At 48.0% G+C, this 25,250-nt stretch overlaps 3 protein-coding genes across 9 annotated transcripts; all 3 read right to left on the reverse strand.

The window, feature by feature from the left end:
• Window positions 1-1,745: 1,745 nt before the first annotated feature.
• On the reverse strand, window positions 1,746-8,746 carry prdm11 (PR domain containing 11). The gene is made up of 7 exons (XM_079373286.1): window positions 8,494-8,746; window positions 7,693-7,764; window positions 7,046-7,305; window positions 6,713-6,780; window positions 6,329-6,516; window positions 5,272-5,757; window positions 1,746-5,016 (listed from the first exon to the last, which is right to left on the reverse strand). Exons 2-7 carry the CDS (start codon window positions 7,715-7,717, stop codon window positions 2,858-2,860), a joined length of 3,186 nt encoding a protein of 1,061 aa, XP_079229412.1. The 5' UTR covers window positions 7,718-7,764; window positions 8,494-8,746; the 3' UTR covers window positions 1,746-2,857.
• An 812-nt stretch (window positions 8,747-9,558) lies between these two features.
• Window positions 9,559-13,913, reverse strand: LOC306819486 (uncharacterized protein). 7 transcript variants are annotated; one of them, XM_079373292.1, is made up of 9 exons: window positions 13,432-13,913; window positions 12,424-12,673; window positions 11,912-12,337; window positions 11,630-11,875; window positions 11,486-11,584; window positions 11,354-11,422; window positions 11,022-11,167; window positions 10,567-10,837; window positions 9,559-10,186 (listed from the first exon to the last, which is right to left on the reverse strand). In XM_079373292.1, exons 2-9 carry the CDS (start codon window positions 12,665-12,667, stop codon window positions 9,855-9,857), a joined length of 1,833 nt encoding a protein of 610 aa, XP_079229418.1. In that variant the 5' UTR covers window positions 12,668-12,673; window positions 13,432-13,913; the 3' UTR covers window positions 9,559-9,854. The 7 variants fall into 7 exon arrangements, with proteins under 7 accessions (XP_079229418.1, XP_079229417.1, XP_079229415.1 ...); XM_079373291.1 differs by having other exon boundaries at window positions 11,666-12,337; XM_079373289.1 differs by having other exon boundaries at window positions 11,354-11,419; window positions 11,630-12,337.
• A 742-nt stretch (window positions 13,914-14,655) lies between these two features.
• phf21ab (PHD finger protein 21Ab) lies at window positions 14,656-25,030 on the reverse strand. The gene is given in 6 exon segments (XM_079373295.1): window positions 14,656-22,053; window positions 22,522-22,625; window positions 22,710-22,785; window positions 23,113-23,268; window positions 24,246-24,373; window positions 24,376-25,030. Coding segments are annotated over 6 exon segments (1,326 nt in total). The 5' UTR covers window positions 24,449-25,030; the 3' UTR covers window positions 14,656-21,264.
• Between the last annotated feature and the right edge of the window lie 220 nt (window positions 25,031-25,250).

The raw sequence follows: 25,250 nt of genomic DNA on the forward strand, positions 1-25,250 counted from the left end.
GATCTCTGTTCTGTTCACACTGAGAGGGCGGAGCTTCCTGCAGCTCCCTCTCTAACAGTTAGCCCCGCCCCCCCAGAAGATGACAGAGTGACGTCACAAGAGTAGGACTGAAGGAGAACCAACAGAACCCTAACCCTAAGGTGCAGGTCTGTCACTGTGAAGGTGTGAGGGAGACCTGATGGAATGATCCGGACACTCATGACCACATGTCCAAGGCCTCGGCGCCGTGTGTCTCCGTGGCGTGGGCGACGCTGGCGTTGGTTTGGTATTTGAGTGTTTTGTGTGACAGACGCCTCAGAGACATTCACAGACGCTGTCATCACTCTGCTAACCTTTAACATGCTCATAACTTTATTGAAACACACAGTGCAGACAAACAGAGGGCTGATGTGCAGCATCTTAAACGGTGAAGGACTTAAACTTAATAATGATGGAGTCAGAACATCTTCTAAAGATGCATCATGTTTGACTTCAGCTGAAGATATAAACATTGAAACAAAGAGAGCTGTGAAGTCAGCCTGCACAGAGAGGTCACAGGTCATCAGTCAGCGTCCTTTCACTGTCTGTCAAACTGTAAAAACACAACAACAGCAACAGTGTGTGTGTGTGTGTGTGTGTGTGTGTGTGTGTGTGTGTGTGTGCGTCAGCTCACTTCCTGCACTCGTTGACACTTTCCTTCCGTTTTCTTTACACTCGAGTCCAAAAGCCTGAAAAACTCAGCAGGAAACTTTTTTTGTTCTGTTTTAAAATCTGTCTCCTGCAGGCCGACACATTCATCAACACTGTGAATGACTTCAGGATCAGTTATATAAATTCTATTTAAAGGTCACATGACCTCCTCTTCTTCAGGTGAAATCAGTGTCCTCGCTCCTCTTCATCATGTGTGTGAAGTGTGTTGTTGTAAATCCACTCTGATCCTGTATTTGATCATGGTCTATAAACCCCTCTATTTCAGCCCTGCTCAGAACAGGCTGTTTCTGTGTCTGTAGCTTTAAATATGTAAATGAGCTGTGTCTGACCACGCCCCCTCTCTAGGAGGGTATCAGTTATTTTGTGCTGTTCTGGCCTCAGAAGTCAAACCTCAAACATTCAGTTTAAACATTTCTCTTCACACTGATCGTCTCTGTCACTCGACACGCAGAAACACTTCACAGTTTGTCACCTCTTCAAAAAAAGTTTGCATCAGACAGAAACAGTCATCATCCAATCAGGACGGCTGGATTCAGATTTAATGGCTTTGAAAGAGAACATGTTGAACATCATGAAGCGTTAACAACAGAAATCAGATAAGAGCACGTTTTCTTTTGGTTCATCAGAGTCAAACATCAAAGTGCACTCAGGCCGGGAGACGGACGCCATCAGACCCACCATCACGCCGCCGTCAGCTCTGCTGCACGCCATCAGTCTGACTGTAAACACAAAGAGCTCCGGCAGCGTCCTTCATACAAACATTACACAAGAAGCTTGGACAAAAGAGCAAACGCATGCATAGAATACAGACAGCGTGCAGCGTGTGGATACGAAGGCAGCCCGGCTCAGAGACATTCAGACCACACGCTCGGACATTTCAGAAATCTCATTTAAAAACAAACCTCATGTTTTATTAACTGAATGAAGCGGCTTCAAATCATCATGCAGGCATTTTGAGCGTTAGCTTTGGCTTCGCTGAGACTGAAGTTCCCCCAAACAGGAAGTAGAATCATCAGCTGATGGCGGCGCAGGAAATCACCTTTTTTTTTTTCTTCCTTTCGTTCGTTTTGGCACAATCATGAAATTCAAGAGACAAAAAGTCTCTTACAAACAGGCTGGAAAACATTTACAGTATCTACAGTTTATAGGATACAAGAAGCGTTTCTGTTAGAAATATAAAGCCTTTAAACATCCACTGAATGGCTCGTCTGTGAGCACGCTCAGTGAGACACACGCTCAGTTCACTGATTGTTTCATACGTATAACTGACTTTCATTCAAGAGACAACAGCGTCATTATGACATGTGAGGAGAGCAGGGACCCTCAGTGAGCTCAGACAAAGACCACCAGTCAAAGAAGACTTCACTGGATCCAGCTGAACACGGACGGTTTCAGACGCTCATCTGGCACCGTGAAGATGTGTGTGTGTGTGTGTGTGTGTGTGTGTGTGTGTGTGTGTGTGTGTGTGTGTGTGTGTGTGTGTGTGTGTGTGTGTGTGTGTGTGTGTGTGTGTGTGTGTGTGTGTGTGTGTGTGTGTGTCTACTGTCATTCTGTGACTTCTCATTTTGCATCTTTGATTGTTTTGGCTTTTGGTTCGGTTCAAACTAACTCGTCATTGTGTGTTTATGTTTTTTTTTGTGCTGTCAATAAAACCGTGTGGGCCAATCAAACGTGCGGACATAAACTTATTGTCCGGTCGTTTTATGTCCATGTCGTCTTTGCTGTGTTTTTTCTGTCTTGTTGAAATCATTTGCAGCTGTTTGTTGTTTTCTGTTGTCGTTGAGGGGTCTCTGGGTCTCTGGGGTCTCTGGGTCTCTGGGTCTCTGGGGTCCAGTTGTCTTCTTGCGTCTGTTTGTGGGACTTTTGAGAGACATTTGACTTTTTCTGCAGTGGGGAGATAACGTCAGGATTGGAAATCGATCCTCTGACCGGTGCAATAAGAGGACTGTGGGACTGTTGACTGTGTCAACAAACACATGCATGGTTATTCTGCATCTGTTTGGAGTTGTGTTGTCATTTTGCAGATGAAGCCAAGGCGGCTCCTGATTCCTCGATCCCTCAGGAAAGTTTCCCTGAGCTGAGCAGGAATCTCTCTCACACGGACGTTGGCTCAGTGGTGAAGAACCTTTTCTTCTCATTAGCTGAGCTCGACAACGTCTCCTCGTAGCTAAATGTCTGGGTAGTAGTCCGTGTTGACATCGACACTGTGCAGGACGGACTTCTGATCAGCGGACGACATCCTGTTCAACACCTCCGCTGACAGAGTGTAACTGCTGCCAGACTTCTCCTCAAACCAGCTGTCCAACGCTCGCTTCCCGTCAAAGTTAGAGATGGGCGGTCCGTTCACCGCCACAGTCAGCAGGTCATTCATCTGCTCCAGAGTCAGCCGGGAACGACTGTTCTTACACATCCTCTGTAAAGACCCTCTGCCTTTATCGCAGCAGGCCGTGGAACTGGGCAGGACTCGGACGACTTGTACGATCCGGTTCAGCAGAGGAAAGCGCTGCTTGTACCTGCAGACGTGACTGATGACTTCTTTGAAACCGTTCATGCTGTAGTAGTCTGCTTTCAAATCTTTCCATTCCACCACCAGACTGCCTTTAGCCTCCATCCTGACCAGTGAGCCCTCCTGACCCCCAGTGGGGATGGACTCCAGATGGTTGAATATCATCTGGATTTCTTCCTCCCCGTAGGCCTGCAGGTCCTCGCGGTTGTGAGGCCACGTAGACAGGTCCAGGACCCTGCAGGCTTTGGCAAATGAACGGCTCTGTAGGTCTAACCTCTGAGACAGGATTACCTGGCTGCGGTTGCAGATCTTTTCTCGGATGGACTGAAACTTGGACTCTGCAACACGGAGGTTCTTAAGAGCAACGCCGTTAAAACTTTCACGGAAGTTTTCCTCAAACTCCTGCAGATATTCTCCTGGGCAGTCCACCAACTGTCCAATCTCCAGGATAGCCTCCTCAATCTTGGCTTCCACGTGTGACACGAGCAGGTATTCTCCTTGGAACGTGAAGGCTAATCGAGAGAGAACAGCTATGATGTCAAGAAGGAAGTAGATGAGCTTCACTGACTGATAGTCCATGAGGAACTGGAGGAGGGTCAGGGCGATGGCAGCTGCATCAGCCCTTTGTGTTTGGCTGCTTATGTCCTTCAAATGTGCAACTACCTCCAGGTAATCTTTGATTAATGCGTTAAGGACGTTTGGTTCTCCTATGATCCACTGAATGGCTCTAATGTCTCCAAGGAACTCTGTCTCCTCCGACAGCGTTGGCGCGGTGGATCGCAGCTCCGACATCATGCGTGGCGAGTAGCGGTAGAAACTGAGAAGCTGCTTGAGGTTGTTTTCCAGATCCTCCAGACAGGAGAGCTCCTTCCCACTGATGGCATCCAGCACCTCCAGATGGGGACGATGGATCATGATAGGAAGACAAAGGATCCAGGGAAAGGTCTTTTGTACAGCTATGTATAGGCTGGCTCTCGTTCCGGAAGAGATGTTGGTGCCGTCTAGCCCCAGACCAACCACCAGCAAGTCCTGAAACCTGAGACCAAGGACCCCAAAGGCACGATCCATTGCCTGAAGATACCCATCGACACTAGCCATGCTCAGCCTTTGCAAGGAAAGGAACTCTGTGTTCGGGGAGCCCTCGTTGGTGATGAACTGGACATACACTGCCACCATGTCTGAGAACAAGTCGTCATTTTGGGCGTCCATTATGACACTTAAGAAGGGAGACAGGCGCATCTTCTCTGCGAGGTCTTCCTTCACAGTTCGGGCGATGTGGTGCACAAGGCTCTGACAATCACCTTCATTCATGTACTGGTCCACCACTTTGAGTTCGCACCTCTTCAAAAGCTCTGCCAGTGGACGGAGGTCAGAGAAGGGTCGTCCTTCGAGAGCCAAGTGATATGCAGCGTTGAACAGCAGCATCATGTTCTTGCACATCTCCTCAGTCTTCTCTGGATGCATACGCAGCTTGTACAGCTGCAGACACTTCTTATGGAGGTTGCTCTGGCTGTGGAGCTTGATGGTGTGGATCTTGAACTGCTTGGAGCCAATGATGAAGGCAGACGTTCTGGATGATTGGACGGTGTACTGGCGGCAAACGTGGCACCACATCTCATTGATAGTTGGGGAGTAGCGAAGGAACCAGAACTTTTTCAGCCATTCCTGCTTGAAGCGGCGAATCCGTCGACCTCCAGAAGAAAACTTGGTTGAGTCTTCTGGAGAAATCACAAGTTCTGTGGCAATCGACTCGTCAGCAGAGTCAACATCCTGGTCGTCTTCCTCCAGGACCACTTGAGTGGGAGTCAAGGCCTCCATCCCTGCAAAAAAATACATTCAACTTCTGATACCAGCTTAGTCATGTTAACATGGTGCAAAGGTCGACCATTCAGGTCCAGACTGAAATATACAACACAATAAATGGATGGAGGAAATTAAGACACTCCTGATCCATAAAGGAAGGAGCCAACTGAGTCTGGTAGATCCTCTGACATTTCCTTGACTGCCAACAAAAGGTTGAAATTTGTAGTTCATCAAAGAATAATCCTAACATCTGTCGGCTCGAATGAACATACCTTGTAGATCTTCGATGGGGCCTTGTTCAGGATGCGGTGGGACCTGGTTGTTTTGGTGCTGTTCAGACATTGATGGTCCGACACCTCTGTCCCTTCCTCCCCTGAGACGGGACAGCTCCTCCTCCAGCTCTAGGATCCTCTTCTTTAGTTTGACACAGTTGGGGCAGAAGGAGGTGGAGGGTGCCTCGCTGCCCTCGTTCTCCTCCACCTTCAGGTTAGAAACATTAAAGCTTCTTTCAGACGACCCTGAACCGGGCGCTGATGGTTTACATCCTGTGGAGACGCACAGCTTGTTGGAGTCTTTCAGAGTAGCCTTTAGGACGTCTTTGAAGATGAGGTCAATCTTCTTCCTCTTGGTAGGGGGTTGGCCGTCGGGCTCTTCGTCAGGTTGTGTTCTTAGACTGGGTTTGCCATGCAGAGCTGACTGCAGGCACAAAGATTTAAAGTCTTTTTGAATGTTTGGCAGGACGGCGGGCTTCTCTGTACCTGAAACAACAAGAGTTTTCTTAGCTATATCAGGTAACTGTACTTTGCCAATGGGCCAATGGTCACAGTAGATATTAATCGGTTGATAACCAGCTTCATTGAAAGAGAATATTCAGTGAGTCTGTTATAAGTTTACACCATAGATAAATATTATTGGGTGAAGCCTGAGTGGCTCACCAAATCTACCTAACTTCATTGAGCACCTCATTTTATTGCTTTTGTTGCTAAGTTTATATTGTGTTACTTATTTGACAAACATGCACTAAAACATGGTTTTATATGAGCAAAATTAATTAAATGATCTTAACTTGTGCAAGGTTTTATGCATAATTAGCCAATGTATAGGTTATATATTGATTAAAAAACATACAAATGAAGAACAGGATTCATTATTACAACATAGTGACACAAATAGCTATTAAATAAAAATGTTAAATCAGAACCGTTCACTCGATTGGGCCCCAGACGACCTCGCCCTGAAAATGTTGGGCCCCAAGGTCAAAAAGGTTAAGAAACCCTGCTCTAGTGGACACTCCAGGAACTGCAGGACGTGTACCTGTGTGCAGCTTACCTGAATCCAGGTTGCGGTCGATGCTCTCCTGAGAGACACAGTGAAGTCGCTGGATGTAGTCGTCACTGTACCAAACCCTCAGCTTCTCTCCGGCCTCCAGAGTCCGACAAACTCTGAAGTAGATGCTTTTCTGGTGCTGAAACGCCGTCAAGTTCCTGTCGCTCTCCTCAGATGAGGAACGGACAAACCTGCAGGTCAACAGGAAGTACTTTTAGGTTTTATTTTCAACATCAGGATCGAAGAAAAGCAGGCATGATTCCAAATAAAAAGCCAAGTGTTAGAATAGATTAACGGCTTCTAGTCTTTTGAAAGTTCTGAGATAATTTGAAACGAAGCGTAATGAACCTTTAAATGTGCCGGTTTCCTAACAGGATAAAGTTTTACCTCATCCAGTTGGCTTTGGTCTCGTCGCTGCCATCGATAGATCGGTAGGTGTTGTCATGATCAACAATCTGAAGGGACAATAAAATGTCAGAACTAGTCTTAAATAAAGTTTAGATTCTAAACTGGTTTATACAGTTTGTTGAACTGGTCTTTCTCGTTCTAAACTTGAAAAGGTCCTGGTTCTAATCTGGTCTAAACTGTCCCAGCTACAGGCGTCCACTGGTTCTAGACTGATGAACTGCTCTGGAATGGGTCTGGACTGGCTTTGAGCTCTAGGTCTGGGCTTGTTGGAAACAGGTGTCGTACTAGAACAGATGTTCTGGTGTGACTCACGATCCAGGAGTAGAAGCCTGAGGATTTGTCTTTGGTCACTAGCTCCCCTTCGAACGGACCGAACACCGCCCCCTTGGGGATGTTTGGATCCACGCAGCGAACATCCACCTCGTCTCCCTTGGTGAAGATCTCCAGCCAGGATGGGACGGTGAGCGCCGCCCTGTTGGCCGACCCCGGGGCTGCAGGTGTATCCCGGATGAACAGCGGGGGCCCGTGGGCCGGACACTCGTTCTGGAAATAATCCTGACACTCCTCACAGACTGGAGGACAAAGATCTGATTGAACACCATCGATCAGGCTTCAAAGGAAAGATTACAGTTTGTATTATAAAGACAATTTTATATTTTTAACTAACCAAAGGCACGATTTAAAGACTGACAAAAAGGTGATGCAATAAAATGCAATCAAAGCGGTGACACACCCAAAACGACAAGGCTAATAACCAATGGTAGTTTGGGAACTGAAGGTGGCCAATTAGATCTTAACGGGGGCTCAAACTGCGCCCCTGCTCTTATTTATAGTGTTTGTAACGGGTCCAGGTCCAACAGTAAATATAAGTACAGGACTGAGCTCCCTCGGCAGGTCATATTTTCACTTGAGGCTGACGAGGACGTCGTTTGTTCAACAGATGATCGATCAGCACTCACACCAGGAGTCCAACGAGTCGCTCATGTTGGAACCATGTTCATGGAGATCAGCACGTCGTCCTCTTCGACCGTCTGCAGGAAAACAAAACAACAATCCTGATGTTACATTTGATTGGCCTGCTTCACTGTGTCCTGCTGCAATAATGTCACGCTATGACGTAGCTCACGTGGCGACCATCCTGCTAACGGTGGAAGTTCTTGTTATTTCTGAGACGTCCACATCGAGCGTGCAGCTCAGAGGACGATCGGGTCTGACGCAGATACAACAGTTCTACAGTGACGAGAGCTTCAAGCGGACTCGGGCGTGTTGACCGAGTCCAGTATGTCTGTGTTCACACTGATCCAGACTCTGGGGTCAAGTGTGCTCGGATCCAGGTCTGGGTCTCTAGTGTAAAACCCAGAATCTCAGATGCACCCTGTGTTTACTTTACTGAAGACAGAATCACGTGTTTAACCTGAATAGAACTACAGAAATCAAATCCTGACACATTTTCAGGTCAAGAAGGTTCAAATAACAAATTGGTGTCTCTGTGAAGGGACACATAAAGGAGGCTTGTCCCCCCCCAGCAGCTCTTCATGCATTCTAACTGCTGACCTGTGTATTCAGTGTACTGTGAGCTCCTTCAGGACCACTACCCCTCCAGGGTCCGGGTCTTCACACAGTCTCTGAGATGAGCGGGTTAGTGAATTTCATCTGCGCCACTCTTCCTCCTCTGTTTCGATCTGCACACATCTGGCAATCTGCCTGCTGTTTTCGGAAGCCATTTTTGCTGGCCACTGTGGCTACCGACACAGACCCACCTTGTGCACAGACGCAGCGGGGACGCGGAGCCTCTCTCCCGGGTGGGCTCGGCTCTCCTGCCCGCTCGCAGAGCTCCGACCCCCGGCTGCTGCCTCCGCGGCTGCCCGGTGTAAAGTTTCCGTGAAATGTTCGCAGCGACTCAGTCGCCTCCCCGAGCTGTGACCACCATCTTTATCACAGGAAATGACATGCAGGAAGAACCAGGGCGCACACGTTCAACTTACCACAGTGAAATTCATCCGGAGACGCACTCACCTTTTTACCTGCACACACTGTGTGTGTGTGTGTGTGTGTGTGTGTGTGTGTGTGAACGTGAACACTGCTGTTATTGGACTTTTAGGAAAAGAACCAAATCATGTTTGTATTGATCAGATTTTGTTTCTGAACTTTTTCTTCTTTTAATAAACAAAATCTGTTTGATTTAGTCTCATTCATTCAATAACAGTCTGTGTTTTGGTCTATGTGTCACATTACTTTATCTCACACACACACACACACACACACACACACACACACACACACACACACACACACACACACACACACACACACACACACACACACACACACACACGATGAGGGATGAAATGGTCTTTACCTTTCTTTGATGTATCGTCCATCTTTATAGATTTATTGATATCTTTGATTCCTCACATGCTTTTTAACATGATCATCACTGTGACCCCCCCCCCCCCCCCCCCAGTCAGGTCTTGAGTCCTGACCCAGCACGTCTCAGAGTCTCCCTGCTGATGTAAGAACAGACTCTCACCTCTGGACATTTTCATTCACGCTCGGATTGATTGTGTTTCATTCTTTTATTTGATTGGTTGTTTTCACATCGCGTTTTTTTACTCTGGTCAACAAATGAAGCCAATAAAGGAAGAACGTGGCATCCAGTCCAAACTGCTGTTAGGCCACGCCTCCTCCATACTGACACCTCTGCTCTCTTTTTGAATGGGTGTGTATGTGACTTCCTGTGTTTCTGCAGACAGCCTCTAGTGGACACTCCAGGAACTGCAGGATGGTTAAATATTTAAACTCTTTAAAGGGTCTCTGCACGCTCCAAGATGTGGGATGATTTTATATCTGAACATCTTTATGGAACTTTTCTTTTCTAAGAAAAATAAAAACATCACAGGAGCAGCCACAGGATGTCAAAGAGTTCCCTGTGACGTTAGAGCGCCCCCTGCAGGACTAATGAAGGCATGTTTTTCATCACTGTGAGGAACAAAAGAGAAACTCAACATTGTGCCTGAAACAGTTCACACACAGTTTTTTGTTTGACTACATTGGATGTCGGCACCTGGACGCACCTGCAGGATTTATGACATCACAGCTAGCTTACAGCTAGCTAGCGGCGTTAATGGCGAGGTGCCGTATCAGACAGACCCAGCTCCATGTGGCGCTGCACGTTGTTTCTGTGGTTGAGGCTGGCGGTGTGCTGCTTGATGTTGTGCAGCTTCAGGATGCTCGTTCCTTGGACCATGCCCCGGCTCGGGTGGTTCCTGTCGGTGTGGAGGCGGCACACGTAGCACCACATCAGGTTCTGTGCTGCAGAGTAGCGGAGGAACCAGAACTTGTGGAGCCAGGACTTCTGGAAGCGAGGAGCCCGCCGGAGCTGGGCGGAAACTTTCGAGCTGCCGGAAGACGACTCGACTTCAGCGTCGTCATCTCCTTCGAGAGGCTCCGCCCCTAAAAAAGACAAGCACATTCATTTGTTTAGTCGAGTATGACGATAAAAACGGGAAGTGTGGATGAAGGGCCCTCGCTCCCTCGTGCACGCCGGGCTGTGGCGACCACGTCAGAGCAGAGTGAGAGACTATCGACATGCACACCGGTTCACCATCATGATGCACAGCTGCAAAGGTCACAGTGAGGTCACAGTGAGGTCACAGTGAGGTCACAGTGAGGTCACGTGTTCCAGGTGAACATAAGGTCACAGACTACATCAGGAGCCATAAACACCACGATAAACAGTGCACTGATTATCCTGCGTCTACGTTAAGTGCAGTACCCTAGCTGACATTTGGGGGCGCTGTTTCCCCCCCCAGTCATTCAGAGCAGACACTCACAGTCAGGCGCTTCCTCCTGGACGCCGACCTGCAGCCCTGTGTGTCGACTCAGCTCCTCCTGCAGCACCATGACGCTCCGCTGCAGACGCTCACAGCTCACACAGGACTCCGGGCTGCTGGTCTCAGGTCTGACCCTGCTGGTCTCAGGTCTGACCCTGCTGGTCTCAGGTCTGACCCTGCTGGTCTCAGGTCTGACCCTGCTGGTCTGCTGGTCTGGGAGAGTCCTGCTGGCTCCCTTCAGAGCCGCCCGGAGAGACTCTCTGAAGAAGTCCTGAAAGACAGCGTCAGCTCACGATCAGCTGACTGCAGAGAAACCTGCTGGACTCAAACATGACCCGGGTTCGTCAGCTGGACTGAGACCAGAGACTTTAAAAGAGGGACAGAAAAGGTCTCTGACACGTCTCCAGACTGTGAAAGAATCAATCAACCTCTTCAGGGTTGACTTCCTGTCTTACTCTAAAGCCCGCCTCTTTAGCAGGAAGCTCCGTTTCCTCGGGCGTCTGGTCCGCAGGGCGCCGTCTGACGTCCTCCTCAGGCTTCAGGACGGACTGCAGCAGAGACCGGGCTTCTCTCCAGGGACAGAGCGCCGCTCGCACAGGAACTGGATCACAACAAACAAACAAACAAACAAACAAACAAACAAACAAACAAACAAACAAACAATCATCGTCCTGCATCCTGAAATCAAGTCTGTGTTATATTCATGATGATGTCACAGAAGCTTTTTAAGCTCCGCCTTCATCCTGCACCTCTCTTTTCTTTACTGACTGTCCTGTGTACTCCTCACCTCCTCCTGCTGCTGCACCTCCTCCTCCTCCTTGTGTTGCTGAAAGTCCTCCTCCTCCTCGTGCTCCTACTCCTCCTGCTGCTGCTTGTGGTCGTGGTCTTTGTGCTCCTCCTCCTCCTTGTGTTGCTGAACCTCCTCCTCCTGCTGCTGCACCTCGACGTCGAGGTCGTGGTCTTCGTGCTCCTCCTCCTCGTGCTGCTGCACCTCCTCCTTGTGCTCCTCCTCCTCGTGCTGCTGCACCTCCTCCTTGTGCTCCTCCTCCTCGTACTGCTGCACCTCCTCCTTGTGCTCCTCCTCCTCGTACTGCTGCACCTCCTCCTTGTGCTCCTCCTCCTCGTGCTGCTGCACCTCCTCCTTGTGCTCCTCCTCCTGGTGCTGCTGCACCTCCTCCTCCTTGTGCTGCTGCACCTCCTCCTTGTGCTCCTCCTCCTCGTGCTGCTGCACCTCCTCCTTGTGCTCCTCCTCCTCCTCGTGCTGCTGCACCTCCTCCTTGTGCTCCTCCTCCTCCTCGTGCTGCTGCACCTCCTCCTTGTGCTCCTCCTCCTCGTACTGCTGCACCTCCTCCTTGTGCTCCTCCTCCTTGTGCTGCTGCACCTCCTCCTTGTGCTCCTCCTCCTCGTGCTGCTGCACCTCCTCCTTGTGCTCCTCCTCCTCGTACTGCTGCACCTCCTCCTTGTGCTCCTCCTCCTCGTGCTGCTGCACCTCCTCCTTGTGCTCCTCCTCCTCGTGCTGCTGCACCTCCTCCTCCTTGTGCTGCTGCACCTCCTCCTTGTGCTCCTCCTCCTCCTCGTGCTGCTGCACCTCCTCCTTGTGCTCCTCCTCCTCCTCGTGCTGCTGCTGGCTCTGGTTCTCCTCGAGGACTTCTTAACGATGTCTTCTTCTCAGCCTCTGTAAGTTCCTCCTGCGTCTCCTCTTCGTGGTGACCCAGCTCCAGGGACGGGACCCAGTCCGGGTCGGACTCCAGAACCTCGTAGGCCGGTTTACCTGCGGACAGGTGACGAGGCGGCCGAGCGGCGCGGTTGAGAGGAAGATTTCCCCGTGTGTGGCGTGAGCGTGAAGCTTGAACTCACCTGAGTGGAAGTGTCGGGAGCACACTCTCATGGACGTGGGGATGTGGCTGAACGTGATGTCGCCTTGTCCCACGGCGGCCACCCAGGCGGCCCGCCTCCTCATGGTCAGAGTGGAGATGTAGTCGCCTTCGTTCTTCCTCCAGCAGGGGAAACAGTAGAGGGCCAGGCGCTTTGGGACTCTCCCCCCCAGCTGCTCATCAGAGAGTTGGCGGCAGCTGTTCACGCAGCATTTTCTCGCCTCCATGTTTGTCTGAGAAGAGAGAGAGAGAGAGAATGAGCGGGCGAGCGGGCGACAGCACACGTGACGTGAGGTGACATCACCAGTACAGACAGGGTCGCTGGTTTGATCGATGCCAATGAGCAATGTTTGACAGGAAGTTGTCATCTCTTGATGAGCAGGGAAATATAATTCACACTGAATATTACTGCTGCTGCTGATCAACACTTTGAGTTATGAGTTCATTTACATGATTACAAACTGTATCAACATACAAAACAAGACCAAGAGGTAACCATACTCAGGACCAATCAAAGACCTTCAGGACTGCTTGCCCCGCCCCCCAAAGTCCCTGGACCTTTAGAAAGTACTACCAGCAGGGTCTTTTACCTTTTTGCCCCAGGACATGGACATAAACACAGGACAGCTCCGGGGGAAAGTGGGCGGTCGAGAAGAGGATGAAGATGAAGTGCACAAAAGATTTGACGGCTACTTTTAAAATAAATAAAAGCTCGTGTGGACGGGTCAGAAAACAACTTTCATGTTGTTGTTTGTTTGACGTGATACGCAACATGTGCGTCACTTTACTTCAAAATAAATATCAGAAGGATAGAAAAGAACAGGATTAGCAGAGGATGGTTTCGATCCATCGACCTCTGGGTTATGGGCCCAGCACGCTTCCGCTGCGCCACTCTGCTGCGCAGGATCCCAATTCTCGCGATAACTTATTTAACCCCGATATCTGTCTTCTGTTTGACTCGAACTTAACTCGAATTTAGAGATGTTCTGACCTGTTTGAGAGCTGCTATCGTCCCTCGGCGTGGATGTAAAACAGACTCCAGCTCTTCGTGTTTCAGTCGGCTCCTCTCGGTGTGACTATTTGTAGACTTCCGGTGAGAGATGTTGGACTACAGAGTCGGAGGGGCTGAAGGAGCCTTGGGTCGCTGTCCTCTTAATATTTCGGTTTTTTTTTTACTGCTCTCAGTCACGGTTTTTCATCTCTGAATTCTTCTTCAGACTGTGATAATTAACTCTCTCACTCAGTTTCCACTCGGACTTTTTACAGCGAAGGACCACGCACGCGCTCATCGTAAACACACCTTCACGTGGAACACAAACACGTTAAACTTTTTCAGACTAACTAAAACGCGACCCTCCTCAGTTTGGGTTTTTCTAACACGACGGAAGTGAGTTCGAGTCTGTCCAATCAGAGCAGCCGGAGAGGGACCGTCAGAGGAAACGGGGCCCAGTGCATTCTGGGGGTTGTAGGAGAACACGTTAGCTTAACTTTGTTTTGTCTGATATGTTTCTTTGTTACAGTTTTCCTTAAACCGTTTTTCCCATAGACACCCATATCATGGGTGTCATGCCCAATGTGACCACATGAGGGCGCCAGTGTTCATCTGAAAGCTCAGCTTCCAAATCGGCCTCTGGGATAAAAAACGTTTTCTAAGTATTATCTTGAGCCTGTCCAATGGGAGCAGCCGGAGAGGAACCTTGGGAGGAAACGATCCCAGTGCATTCTGGGTGATGTCGGATAACATTTCAGTTTGGTTCGATACAGCACGCCATGCTCAGTTGGGGATGTTCCCTCATCTCTTAGCTTTCTCTGTACATGAAGCTATGGAGCCCCGAAAAGTCAAAAACTAAAACATGGCACACGTACATCTCGTGCACACAGGTTCTGACGGAGTCCCTGAAGTCCATCTCTGATCTACAGCTGCTCAGGTGCAAGTCGACCCAAACTGCGTTCGTCCGAGCAACAGATGATTAAACTCCCAGGACAGACGGGATCGCTCCAGCGAGCTTTGGGTCTCGTCTCAGCTGGACGTGCCCAGAAGACTTCCCGAAAGAGGCAACAGGAGGATCCTGATCAGACGCCTCTGGTCCAGAGGTCCGAGCCGTGACCCCCCTGAAGTCCCAAAGAGTGAAACAAATATCTGATTTACACAAAATCATAACTTGTTCTTCGAATGTATGAAGTAAAAACAGGAAGTCCACGGAGCGAGACGCGCTGCTTTTCACAATTTATTAACAAAATGATAAAATAAATAAATACAAATTGATCAAATGCTCCTAATATCACTCCTCCCCATGTTCCCTACAGTATTTCCTAAACACTGCATACAAAGAATTCATCACAGAAGAGGCTCAATACAGAGGTAAGAATCCCACCAGACCAGTCACAATGTCAGGCCAACAGAAGACACATCTGGAACAGAAGTCAAAAAAATAAACACATTCCTTTCCAAAATCATTATGAAAAAATACAAACAATTATACAAATATTCAGATTGTGTAATTACCAATTTACACATTATTCAGCACACCAGGTGAACTTTTTCTTTATTCATATCGCTACAATGCATCTCACCGAATGGAAGATAAAAAAAGACTTCTTTTACTTTTCTCGGTTTTTTTTTGTTTTTTTTGCACTCAACACCCCCCCTCCCTCCCCCAATGGAATCAGCTGTGGATGAGGTAAGAAGCTTCAGGTGTACAGTCGGGTCCGGACAGGATGGATGGTGAGCGGAACGACGGGTTGATGTCATGTATCGACAGAATACTAGAAGGCCACAATCATGACTTGATCGCTTTAAAACGTAAAGAGGAGTCGGAGGGGACGAGCTAACCGGATGCTTCCACCGCTCAGGGAGCTGGAGATCAATGCATACAAGACGTCCGCCAACGCGGCTGCAGACAAACGCGGTCCTCTTCCAGCGTGGCTAACACGCGCGATGCTAACGCAGAAACGATCCGGAATGATTTGCACCAACGACATGAGAGGCTTCCAAAACTACAGATGCACATGTGCCGTGTTCTTTGGATAAATTTACTGTCTGAGCTCAGCCGAACTGAAACCGCCAACTTCTGTCTAGAAGAAGAAACCAGTGACAGACACGAAGACGTGATTGGTTGAGCGCCCTGCTGGGATGCTAACATTCAGCGTGGTGCGTTAGCCTAATTAAAAACCGGAGTCTGTAAAAAGATGACGTCAGGAAGAAGCGTCTCTAACGTGAAGTGTTGCACACGTTTGGCATCAGGACGCCGGCGAGGAAAGAAAAGGTGACTCGAGTTTCGCATAAAAAAAAACTTAAAACAACAAATGCATATTAAAAACGGTTTGACAAATCTTGTATAAAAATTTGCATAAGAAGGCATGCGCTCCACCAAACTGAGTGGACAGAAGTTGCTAATTGGGTGAAAGTCTGCCCATCAGGGTGCGGGTCGGTTTATTCAGTCCTAACAGGCTCCGCCTCCCAAGACCTGATAACTCATCCCTCCTCCGAAAAACACAAGAAGAAGAAAAGGGAACGATGAGCGAGTCAACCAAACAACGGAACAGCTCCCGAGTGAAGATCCAGAGCGTGACTTCCTCTCTGATGATGATGATGATGATGATGATAATAATAATAATAATCATAATAATAATCATAATACTGGTCAAAGCAAAAGTGCATCTGGAAACGACCGGCTGTCACACCGAGTGAGACCTCGTCAACAACAACAATCCGTCTCTGTTGAGACGTTCCTCACCAGACGACCTCTGAACATCCTCAGCGTCTGCAGCGATTTTTTTTTTTTTTCCTAATTTCAAAGTTAACCACATTAAAAAGGAAAATAAAACACATTTAAGGCAACTCCTATAAAAACAAAACACTATCTGGTCAATCTAAACGGCATATTATGAAATGTAGTTTCCACTTGCATCGACTACTGGCAGCCTGAGGTGAAGGGAGGGGCCGGGGCTCCGGAGACTCGGGGAGGGACTGGTTCGGGTTTTGGGTGTTAAGAGGGTCATCTGAAGGGTTAGTAAGGTTCTACAAGTCACAGTGCAAGTCAAGAGACAAATATTATCTGCTGTTTGAAGAAAGGCACTCGAGGTACCTACTGTACAGAGGGAAAGGTCCAGTTTGTCTGGAGCGGGCTCGTTCAAAGACAAGCTGGATGACTGCTCTGCTCTGTCCGATAGAGAACACACGTCGACACACCGACAACAAAACACAACACATGGATTCTGTGAGGAGACGGGGACACGTCGGCCGCCATTTTCTGTTCGGATGGCTAAACTCTTGTTTAGAAACAGACGACACTGTGGCCAAACACGGAAATGTTACACAGAATGTCTCTCGTTTCTTTTTCTGGGATCTTCTGAATGAAGGCAGTTTGTACAGCTGATGTCAAAAGAAAGAACGTGTCGTTTCAGATATGCTGATTCAGTTACAAGAGTCCACATGATATGAAAACAAAGAGAAGTGTGACAGACATGTATTCACCCCGACAGACGTGCACAGATACAGCAGCTCTGACGTTACAGAGTTTAACTCTTTAAGAGGCTACAGCCATGCTAGCAGCTAGCTTCACCTCAGCTAAGTGTCACACCGGCATGCTAACATGCTCACAATGGTAATGCTAACATGTTGTTTCACAGGGTCACATGTTCCCCATGTTCTTCATGTTAGCCTGGCATGTTAGCATGGTAGCGTTAGCTAATAAGCGTTACACTGAGGGAATGTCATTAGTCCTGCAGGTATTTGATGTTAAAGACAAAATAATTAGACGCATTAAAAGTTTCTTAAAATGCTATCGAGGCTCGGTGAAGGTATCGATGTAAGAGCTTGACATATTAATCATTTTAGCTCATCCAGCGACTATCGCTATCGGCTAATTTTATCTCAGATATTTCTAGATTTATTTATCGGTCAAAAGTTTGATATGGTTCTGTTAAAAATCAGATGATATCTGTATCACAGGAACAAATGGATTGAATGTTTTCAGTGATTCTTCTGCACTCCATCTAAACATCCTGAATAAGTTCTAAAGTTAGCATGCAGGAGTTTCCCCGTCACTTTGGACGGGTTCTTTCTCCGACCCGTCTCAATGAACCCATTTGAGACACTATCGACCATCACAATAACATGCATTGCTCCATTTTTAAAAGTCGTCAGTAAGTATAGAAGTATTGAACATGTTCACAGCGTTGCAGGGATCATCATCATCACTTCTTTAAGAATGGACACCAAAATGCTGCTAGCATGGCTTCAGATATCTTCATCAATTAAGTGGATAAAACAACATTTAAAAGCTTTTAAAGATCATTTTGAACACGGGACAGCTCGAAGAATCAAACACTATCAGGGGTGAATACCTGTTTGGACAGCTGAAGTTGCAGCGAAACAAAAAGCTCCAATACAGCAAAAAGAAAGACAGAAAAGGATTTAAAAAAGGGTGAACAGAGGCACCGTTTCTGAACAGAGCAGAGTTTGTTAATGCCCCGTACCCAACAAGAAGCCATGATCAGCTCACCAGACAAAGACAGACCCCAACTGACAGTCACCAAGCTGACCAATAACAGCATCACATTTCAGCCCAGACATGCTCCAGAAAGAAAAGAGATGCACTAATCTAACTGTGAGGGGACGCGCCCCCCTCTCCCCCCCCCCCCCCCCAGAATATGAACTACACTCGATCCTTTAAGTCAGAAAGAGGTTTGTATTCCCCTCCTAGAAAAATATTGGCAATGTGGGGATAAGTCACATCACAACAAAGAGATGCATACTCTGTTTAATTCCATATTAACATACAAAAAGCTCTCCAGTACGTCTTTGTAATGCAGCAAGCTTGTGCTTTAATCTCAGGATTTGTGGTTTTGTCCTCTGAAATCCATCTGAAGGAGAAAGTTCATACAACAAATCCCTCCATTTACAGGAAATAAAAGTTCCTCTAGTGTTATTGTTTAATAAGCTCTCCTGTCTCCATCTGGGAACTTCCAATTTCTGAAATGGTAGCATCTATATCTTACAACGCCAATGATTTGATCGTTCAATACAGTAAGTGGACTTGTCCCTGCTGAATTTGGATACAACATCATTTTGGCAGTTCAGGATTCAACAAAAGAAATGTACATAATGCAAAGATCACCACTGGAAAGAGAGGATTCCTTTTAGTGTTGTTAATGCCAGTCCAACAGGTTCAGGAACAGAAAGCACTTATTCTGAAGACTAGGAAGACCTGAATATCTTTTCCTATAAAAAAGAAAAACAGCCCAGATATAGTTGTGTGTGTGTTGACATTGCAATATTGCAACTTCACATTTAGTGCTCACAGTTGACACACTTGACTCACGAATGAAAACTCAATCACTACACTTGACCGACACCACTGGAAACATCTGTGAGGCTACCGTACCTGCTCGACCTCGTCCTTCGTACCTGCTGAACCCAACGCTCAACATCCTGTCTGCCTGAGCTCAGGGGAAATGGAAACAGGAAGGGAGTGGGGAGGGGTGAAGGGGGCGTGATCCAGGATCCAGTTGGTTTGGGGGGGATGTTTGGTCATGAGTGAACTGGAGGAGGGTGCAGTGATGGGTTAACTGTTGTTTGGGTTTCAGAAGAAGGTTAAATTAGATTTGACCAACAAAGATATGTTTGGGTTTTCCTTTGTATCAGCTTAACGTGACACGAGAAGGTCAGGAGGTGGGGAGGGGGTTCCCTAGAACTGTTGTTTAGTAGGGGGGATTTTGGTCATGGGTGGACTTGAAGAGGATCAAGTGATGTTGGGATGCCAGAGAAACTGGAGGAGGTATGTTTGGGTTTATGTGACTAGTGGGAGGGTATTGCTGTTGGTCCATAGGAAGGGGAATATTATTGATTGATGGGATATTAAAGACATTGGTCTAAAGGTTTGGTCATTGGTGAACTGGAAGAGGATGAAGTCATCTGTGCAGTCGTTGATGTTCCAGAGGAAGGTTGAATTAGATTGAAAGTATTAGTTTGGGCTTAAGTGACCCGTGTGGAAGAGTGCTGCTATTGGTCCATAGTATAGGGAATGTTGTTTGATGGGATTTTAACAACAATGGTTTTACATTGTCAAATGAAGAGTCAGTCTGATGTGAACTGGGAATGCTGGTGGATCAGGGTGTTTGGTTATTGGTAGACTTGAAGCACACAAAGTGATCAGTTGTTTAAATGTTTCTAAGGGTTGTAGTGGGTGGTTGTTGTAGATGGTACATTTGGGTTTAAGCCACTAATGGAAGGGTGGCTGCTATTGGCCCACAGAAGGAGGAATGTTGGCGTTTGATAGGATGTTACAGACAAAGGTTTAATGTTGTCTAATGAAGGGTTAGTCTGATGTGAGCTGGGATTGCTGGTGGATCAGGGTGTTTGGATATCGGTAGTCTGGGATTTAGATGATTGGATCAGAGTTTTGTAGTTCCAGAAGGCCATGTTGAATTGTTGGCACACTGGAAAGGTTTGAGCTTTTAGGTCTCAAGGGAAGGCTTCACGTCCAGTGGAACGTTGAAGTTATTGTCTTGTCTCATTGAAACAAAGAATCCATCCATAGAAGCGTACTGCAGTTTACTGATGAGAGGGAATGTTTTCTGCTTCAACGGTTTGAGTCTTTGCTTATTTGGATGTTGGAGAAACTGGATTAAAGGAGTAAGAATCCTCCAAATGAAGTCCTTGAACCTGAGATAATTGAAAATCAAGTTCTACACCATGATTGTCCTCAGGAGGCCGTCCAAAGTGTGCTTTGGTAAACCCATTTCCAGGATTCATCCATCTATGACAGGAAGGTTTCACCTGGCTGTCTCGACAAGGCATTGGGACCGGGGTCGGACCGTTAAAGGATTAAATGATGCAAGTTTGGGTTTAATGACAACAGGAAAAGGTTTTCTGATGAAGGGAAACAGATGTGGTCAAAAGTTAATGGGATACTTAAGGACTTCTTTTTACCAGTAACAGTGTGCTTCAAACGAAGGGTTTGTAGGATTGTTGAACTCAACCTTAGCATCTCAATTTAACCCCTCACGTTCCCTCTTTAGCTCGATGGGCACCAGCGAGTGCAAAACAGTAACTTTTAGACAATCTGTCTGAAAGTTTGTGCTTTTACCCTTTTTGGTGAGTTCTTGTGTCTACCCCCGTCTCTCCAACAATCCTCTTTTGAAGAAGTTTATTTGAAGCATTCTGAACCTTGTTGGTTAACCCTTCAAAGTGGCCATATTTGATGGTTGATGGACTGGAGATGGTTTGTTTGCGTACAGTTGGGTGAAATCAGGGGAGTTGGTAAACGACGATTGGCAGTTGGGGTGAAGGTGCAGGGTTCGGGGTTTAGGTTCATGGGTTTGCAGAAGTTCACGGTTGTTCACATTAATTAATTTGGACGAGGGTTTGAACAGGCTCTCTTTTCAGTATGCATACTCTATCACAACACTGCTTCTTAGACAAGTCACCCCTGACAGATGTTTGGTTCTCAGTTTTCCTCGTACCATGTGAACCCATCTCCCCACCCGACATGAGAACACAGGGGCCACTATAACAGGCACACACTGGTGTGATGATGAATTAAATCTCCCTTAGAGCATTCCCACCACTGACGTCTATCACTAATTGGCATGATGACACTGGTGCGTAAGCCTTCCTGTCCCAGCTCAGGGGCGGAGCAGCCTACTTCTTCCCAGAGTCATGCGACTTGGGCTGTATATCTACCATTGACACAGTCTGACAATACAATGCAAACAAACAACATTTATACAGATTGGCAACTTCAGGGCACCGTGCGGTGCAAGCAAGTCTTTTTTTTTATATATATGTTTGAATTCCCGCAACTCAAGAGACAAAGCATTACTTTTTATTGTCCAAACTGCTGACGAGAGCTGGCAAAGAATGCTGGGAGGGTTCTGAGGTTTTGCTGTTGTTGTTGCTGCCGTCACTGTCAGTGATCTCCTCCTGTTTCTTCTCCGACGCTGTCTCTGGAGGGTTGACGGCAGCTGTCTTGTTCTCAGAGTTGGTGGTGGCGTTGGTGGTGCCGCCTCCTGTGGGGCTGTGGTCGGGGCAGGCAGGTTCGGTGGTACCATTGGTTGTGGCAACAGTTGCAACCACTAAGGGTGCGGGAATGTTAACAACCAGAACTGCCTCAGTGTCAGGCTTGGCCACAACCTCCGCCTGGAGACCAGTCCCCGTGTCACCCACTGCCCCAACACTCGCCACAGCTCCGCCCCCTGACCCGGCTCCAGCCTCCGTCCCTACAGCAGGACTGTTATCTGCTGTTGGGATTGCGCTGTCTTCTAGCGGCGCCGGGCTGTCTGTGTCTCCTCCTGTTGCTCCTGATGTCTGGTTGTTCCCTGCGGCTCCGTGCTCCTCCTGTTTGTCATTTTCATCGGCGTTGCTGCTGGCTGAAGAGATTCCATCTTTGACTTTGTCTGCAGAATTGTCTCCTGTCACGGGTTCAGAGCCGGCCGCGCTCTCAGCTCTGTCCTGGACTCTGGCGCTGATGTCCTTACCGTCTGTCTCTGCCAGAGCTTTGTTGAAATTGAAGGCTTGGATGAGGCGAATCAGGTGTTTTACTTTGTCCAGGGACATCTGCATGTCTTTCTGACGGGCCAGGATGGTGTTTTTGGTCTCCATGCATTTCTGATGGATGAAAAACAACAAGGTTTAATTCTAAGTTCAAAACAAGATATAAAACTGCATGAAGAAGTTTGTTTTGCTTGAAGTAAGTTTCTCTGGAACTACAGGGGCCAACATGTCAACATTACATTTATTACATCTTAATATCATTTTCAAATATTCAAATATTAGTTCTGTTCATGAATATTAAAATGTGAATAGTAAAAAGACCCCCCCCCCCCCATGAGTTTTAGAGGGACAATGGACATCAATAAACATTTCTGTAAATATACCAGAGTTAGCCAAAAAGCTAATCTGTCGTCACTGAGCAGATTTTACAAAAGGCTCCCTGGAAAAGTGATAAATTAAATGAAATTTGGTTCTTACCAAAACAATAACAATAATAATGTTAAAACATGTTTTGATTTAATGTCCAGATCCCCCCCCCCCCCCCAGGTGTCGGGCCGTGTTGCTGTTTCAGGGTGTTTTTACCGTTATGGAGTTACTGAGCAGTTTGACTCTCTGCTCCAGCTGCTCTCTCTCCAGCTTCAGCTCTGAGCTCCACTTCATCAGTTTCAGTTTCTCCTCCTCTTTAGCTGCAGCAGAGTCAACAAAGTTAATGTCTCATCGTTTGAACTGCGAGATGTTTCGAGTGGAACACAAAAAGAGGCTGACGTCACCTTCTTTGTAGGCGATGTAGGAATGAACGATAGCCAGAGTGCCGGGCCACGGGATGGCTTCTTCTTTTTTCAGGATCTGGGGACGGAAGCTCGGAGTTGTCATAAAGGCGGAGACTCAGAAATAAAGATTTAAAGGAGGTCAACTTAACGCCACGCTATGTGTGAGGCTGAAAAAGGAACAGGCAATGAAGTGGATGGATGTGAGATGCAGGTATGTGCTGACATAATGAATGAGACAGAAGCACAAAAAAACCATACTGCTTCATGTTTACGCTTACAAAGGGTTGAACAGTCTTACAGATTCACAGTCAAGCTAAGCTAGCGGCCCTGCTAACAGACCCTCTCTGGACTGCGGTACCCCCTATCCCCCTGACTCAGGATCAGCCTCGGCTGCAGCGGTTACCTGATCTTGACATTTTGGACAGATCCACATGCCTTTAGGAATGGTTTTCAGGGGTGGATCCAGGCAATCCAGGTGATAAACACGAGAACACGTGTCGCACATGAGCAACTGGCCACTGCGTCTGCACACAGTGCAGAAATCCTCATGGATGTCTCCCTGTGAGGAAGAATTGGACCAATCAGTTTCCCTGCCCAACGGAGCCCCACCAACCGTGTGAGGAGAGGCGAGGCGGGAGCAGGAACCGTGATTGGGTTTGTTCTAAAGTCTAATGGACATGGTGTGTTAATCGAGCCCACAGAGGAGTGAGCTGGTATCTGCAGTTAGCATGTGTTCGGAGTCGTGGTTATTGTAAGAGGGCAAACGTGCTGCAGCGGCGAGACGGGTGAAGAAGGTGAAAAGCTCTGCCAAGAAACACTCGGCCAACACGGCGGGAGAATCACTCAATGTCACTTCTCCCTCAGCGACCAATCCAAATCGAGGAGGGGTTCTGATACGGTCAACGACGATGGCGGAGGAGAAAGGTTGGGACTGTTCTGTAAACATTCAGCATGCAGAGAGCTTAAACAGCGAGGGAGGCAGAGGTGAACTTCTGTAACCTAGCAACAAGGTGAGAAGCGCCATGACACGCACAAATCAGCTTCGTCTATTTTCAAGCTAAAACAAAACAAAGCACCGCGCTGCAAACAAAAAAACAAACTGCAAAGAGGCCTGAAGCTGCACCTCAGCGCCCCCTGCTGGTCTGGTGTGTTTGTTTTTCATCTGCAGCGAGGTGTACGGTGGCCCTGAAGGTCAACTGCACTGGACCATAGATGGCTTAGCGGTTAGGGTGGGTTTGGAGACAGACGCTCGCGTGTTCGAGGAACACGGGAAGGACACGTGCGGCCTGTTTCTCCTCACCTTTCAGGCCGCCGCAGCACGCTCGCCCGTGTGACCACTGAGAGGTATAAGTAATGGATGCTGTTCACTTTGTAAGGCTGAAAGTAAAACTCAGGTGATGGCTGATGATTATCACATGGAGACAACAAACTAATGACGTGTCGGTGAAGGTCTCAGGGTGTGATGGCTGTCAGAGCTACTGGGCCAATAGGAGTGTGTGTGACGGGGCTTCCACCGTCTCCCCCATCGTTACTTACATCCCCAGAGCTGGGGCTGGGCAGGGGGAGGGGATGGACGGGGCTGGAGGGGGAGGTCGGGGTGAGGCTGCCCAGCTCCGGGACGCTGCTGTATTTGGGTGGGCGACCTGGGTGAAATGAGACAGACAACAAAGACGGAAAACAAAGAAAAAAAGAAAGATGGAGAGGGGGGAAAAAGCAAAAACAAACAGTCTGTATGACATACCTTGGAAAGGGAGTCTTCGTTGGCTAGCGTGAGACGGGGGAGCGGTAAGGGAGGAAGAGGAGGAAGAGGAGGAGTCAGAAGCACAGACAGCAGTGTTAGTGCAGGAGAGCTGCAGCCGAGCGCGACCACGGCCGACTGCAGCGCACACATGGACCAGTGTCAGAGTTCAACACGCCTCGCTCACCTGCGCAGGTCGACCTCCGGCCGCCTGTCACCTGAGGTCGACACGCCTCGCTCACCTGCGCAGGTCGACCTCCGGCCGGCTGTCACCTGAGGTCGACACGCCTCGCTCAACTGCGCAGGTCGACCTCCGGCCGCCTGTCACCTGAGTCAGTTAAACTCTGACACCGCACACACGCCTCATGATGTCACAGAAAGCTTTGTGGAGACGAGGAAAGGGTTAAAACCTCCAGAAGGTCACATGGAAGCTGCTTTGACTCGGTGTTGGCGTTTTAAAGAGCGAGGTCGCTGAAGAGGTCGTTCCTGTGACTCGAGAAAGTCGACAAACACTCTGCTGCATCCTGAACCTGGGATCGCCTACACTACCCAGAATGCCTTTCAACATCAAATCGACCACAGAGCTCAACAGTGAGTTTTTCTCCAGGTGTCAGCTGTGATGTCATAACCAGCACAGGTTGACTGACCACAAGCTATGACAGGAAACGTTTCCGTGGTAACAGCGGGCTCAGAGACGTCGCTGTGACGCTCTGTGATCGTGGGAGTTGTAGTTCTTCAAAACGAGCAGAAACGATGATGGTTATGACATCACTGCTGATCTCACTGTTTAAAAACATTTATTG

This window comes from Symphodus melops, assembly GCF_947650265.1.
Source record: "Symphodus melops genome assembly, contig: scaffold_216, whole genome shotgun sequence".
NCBI lineage: Eukaryota > Metazoa > Chordata > Actinopteri > Labriformes > Labridae > Symphodus > Symphodus melops.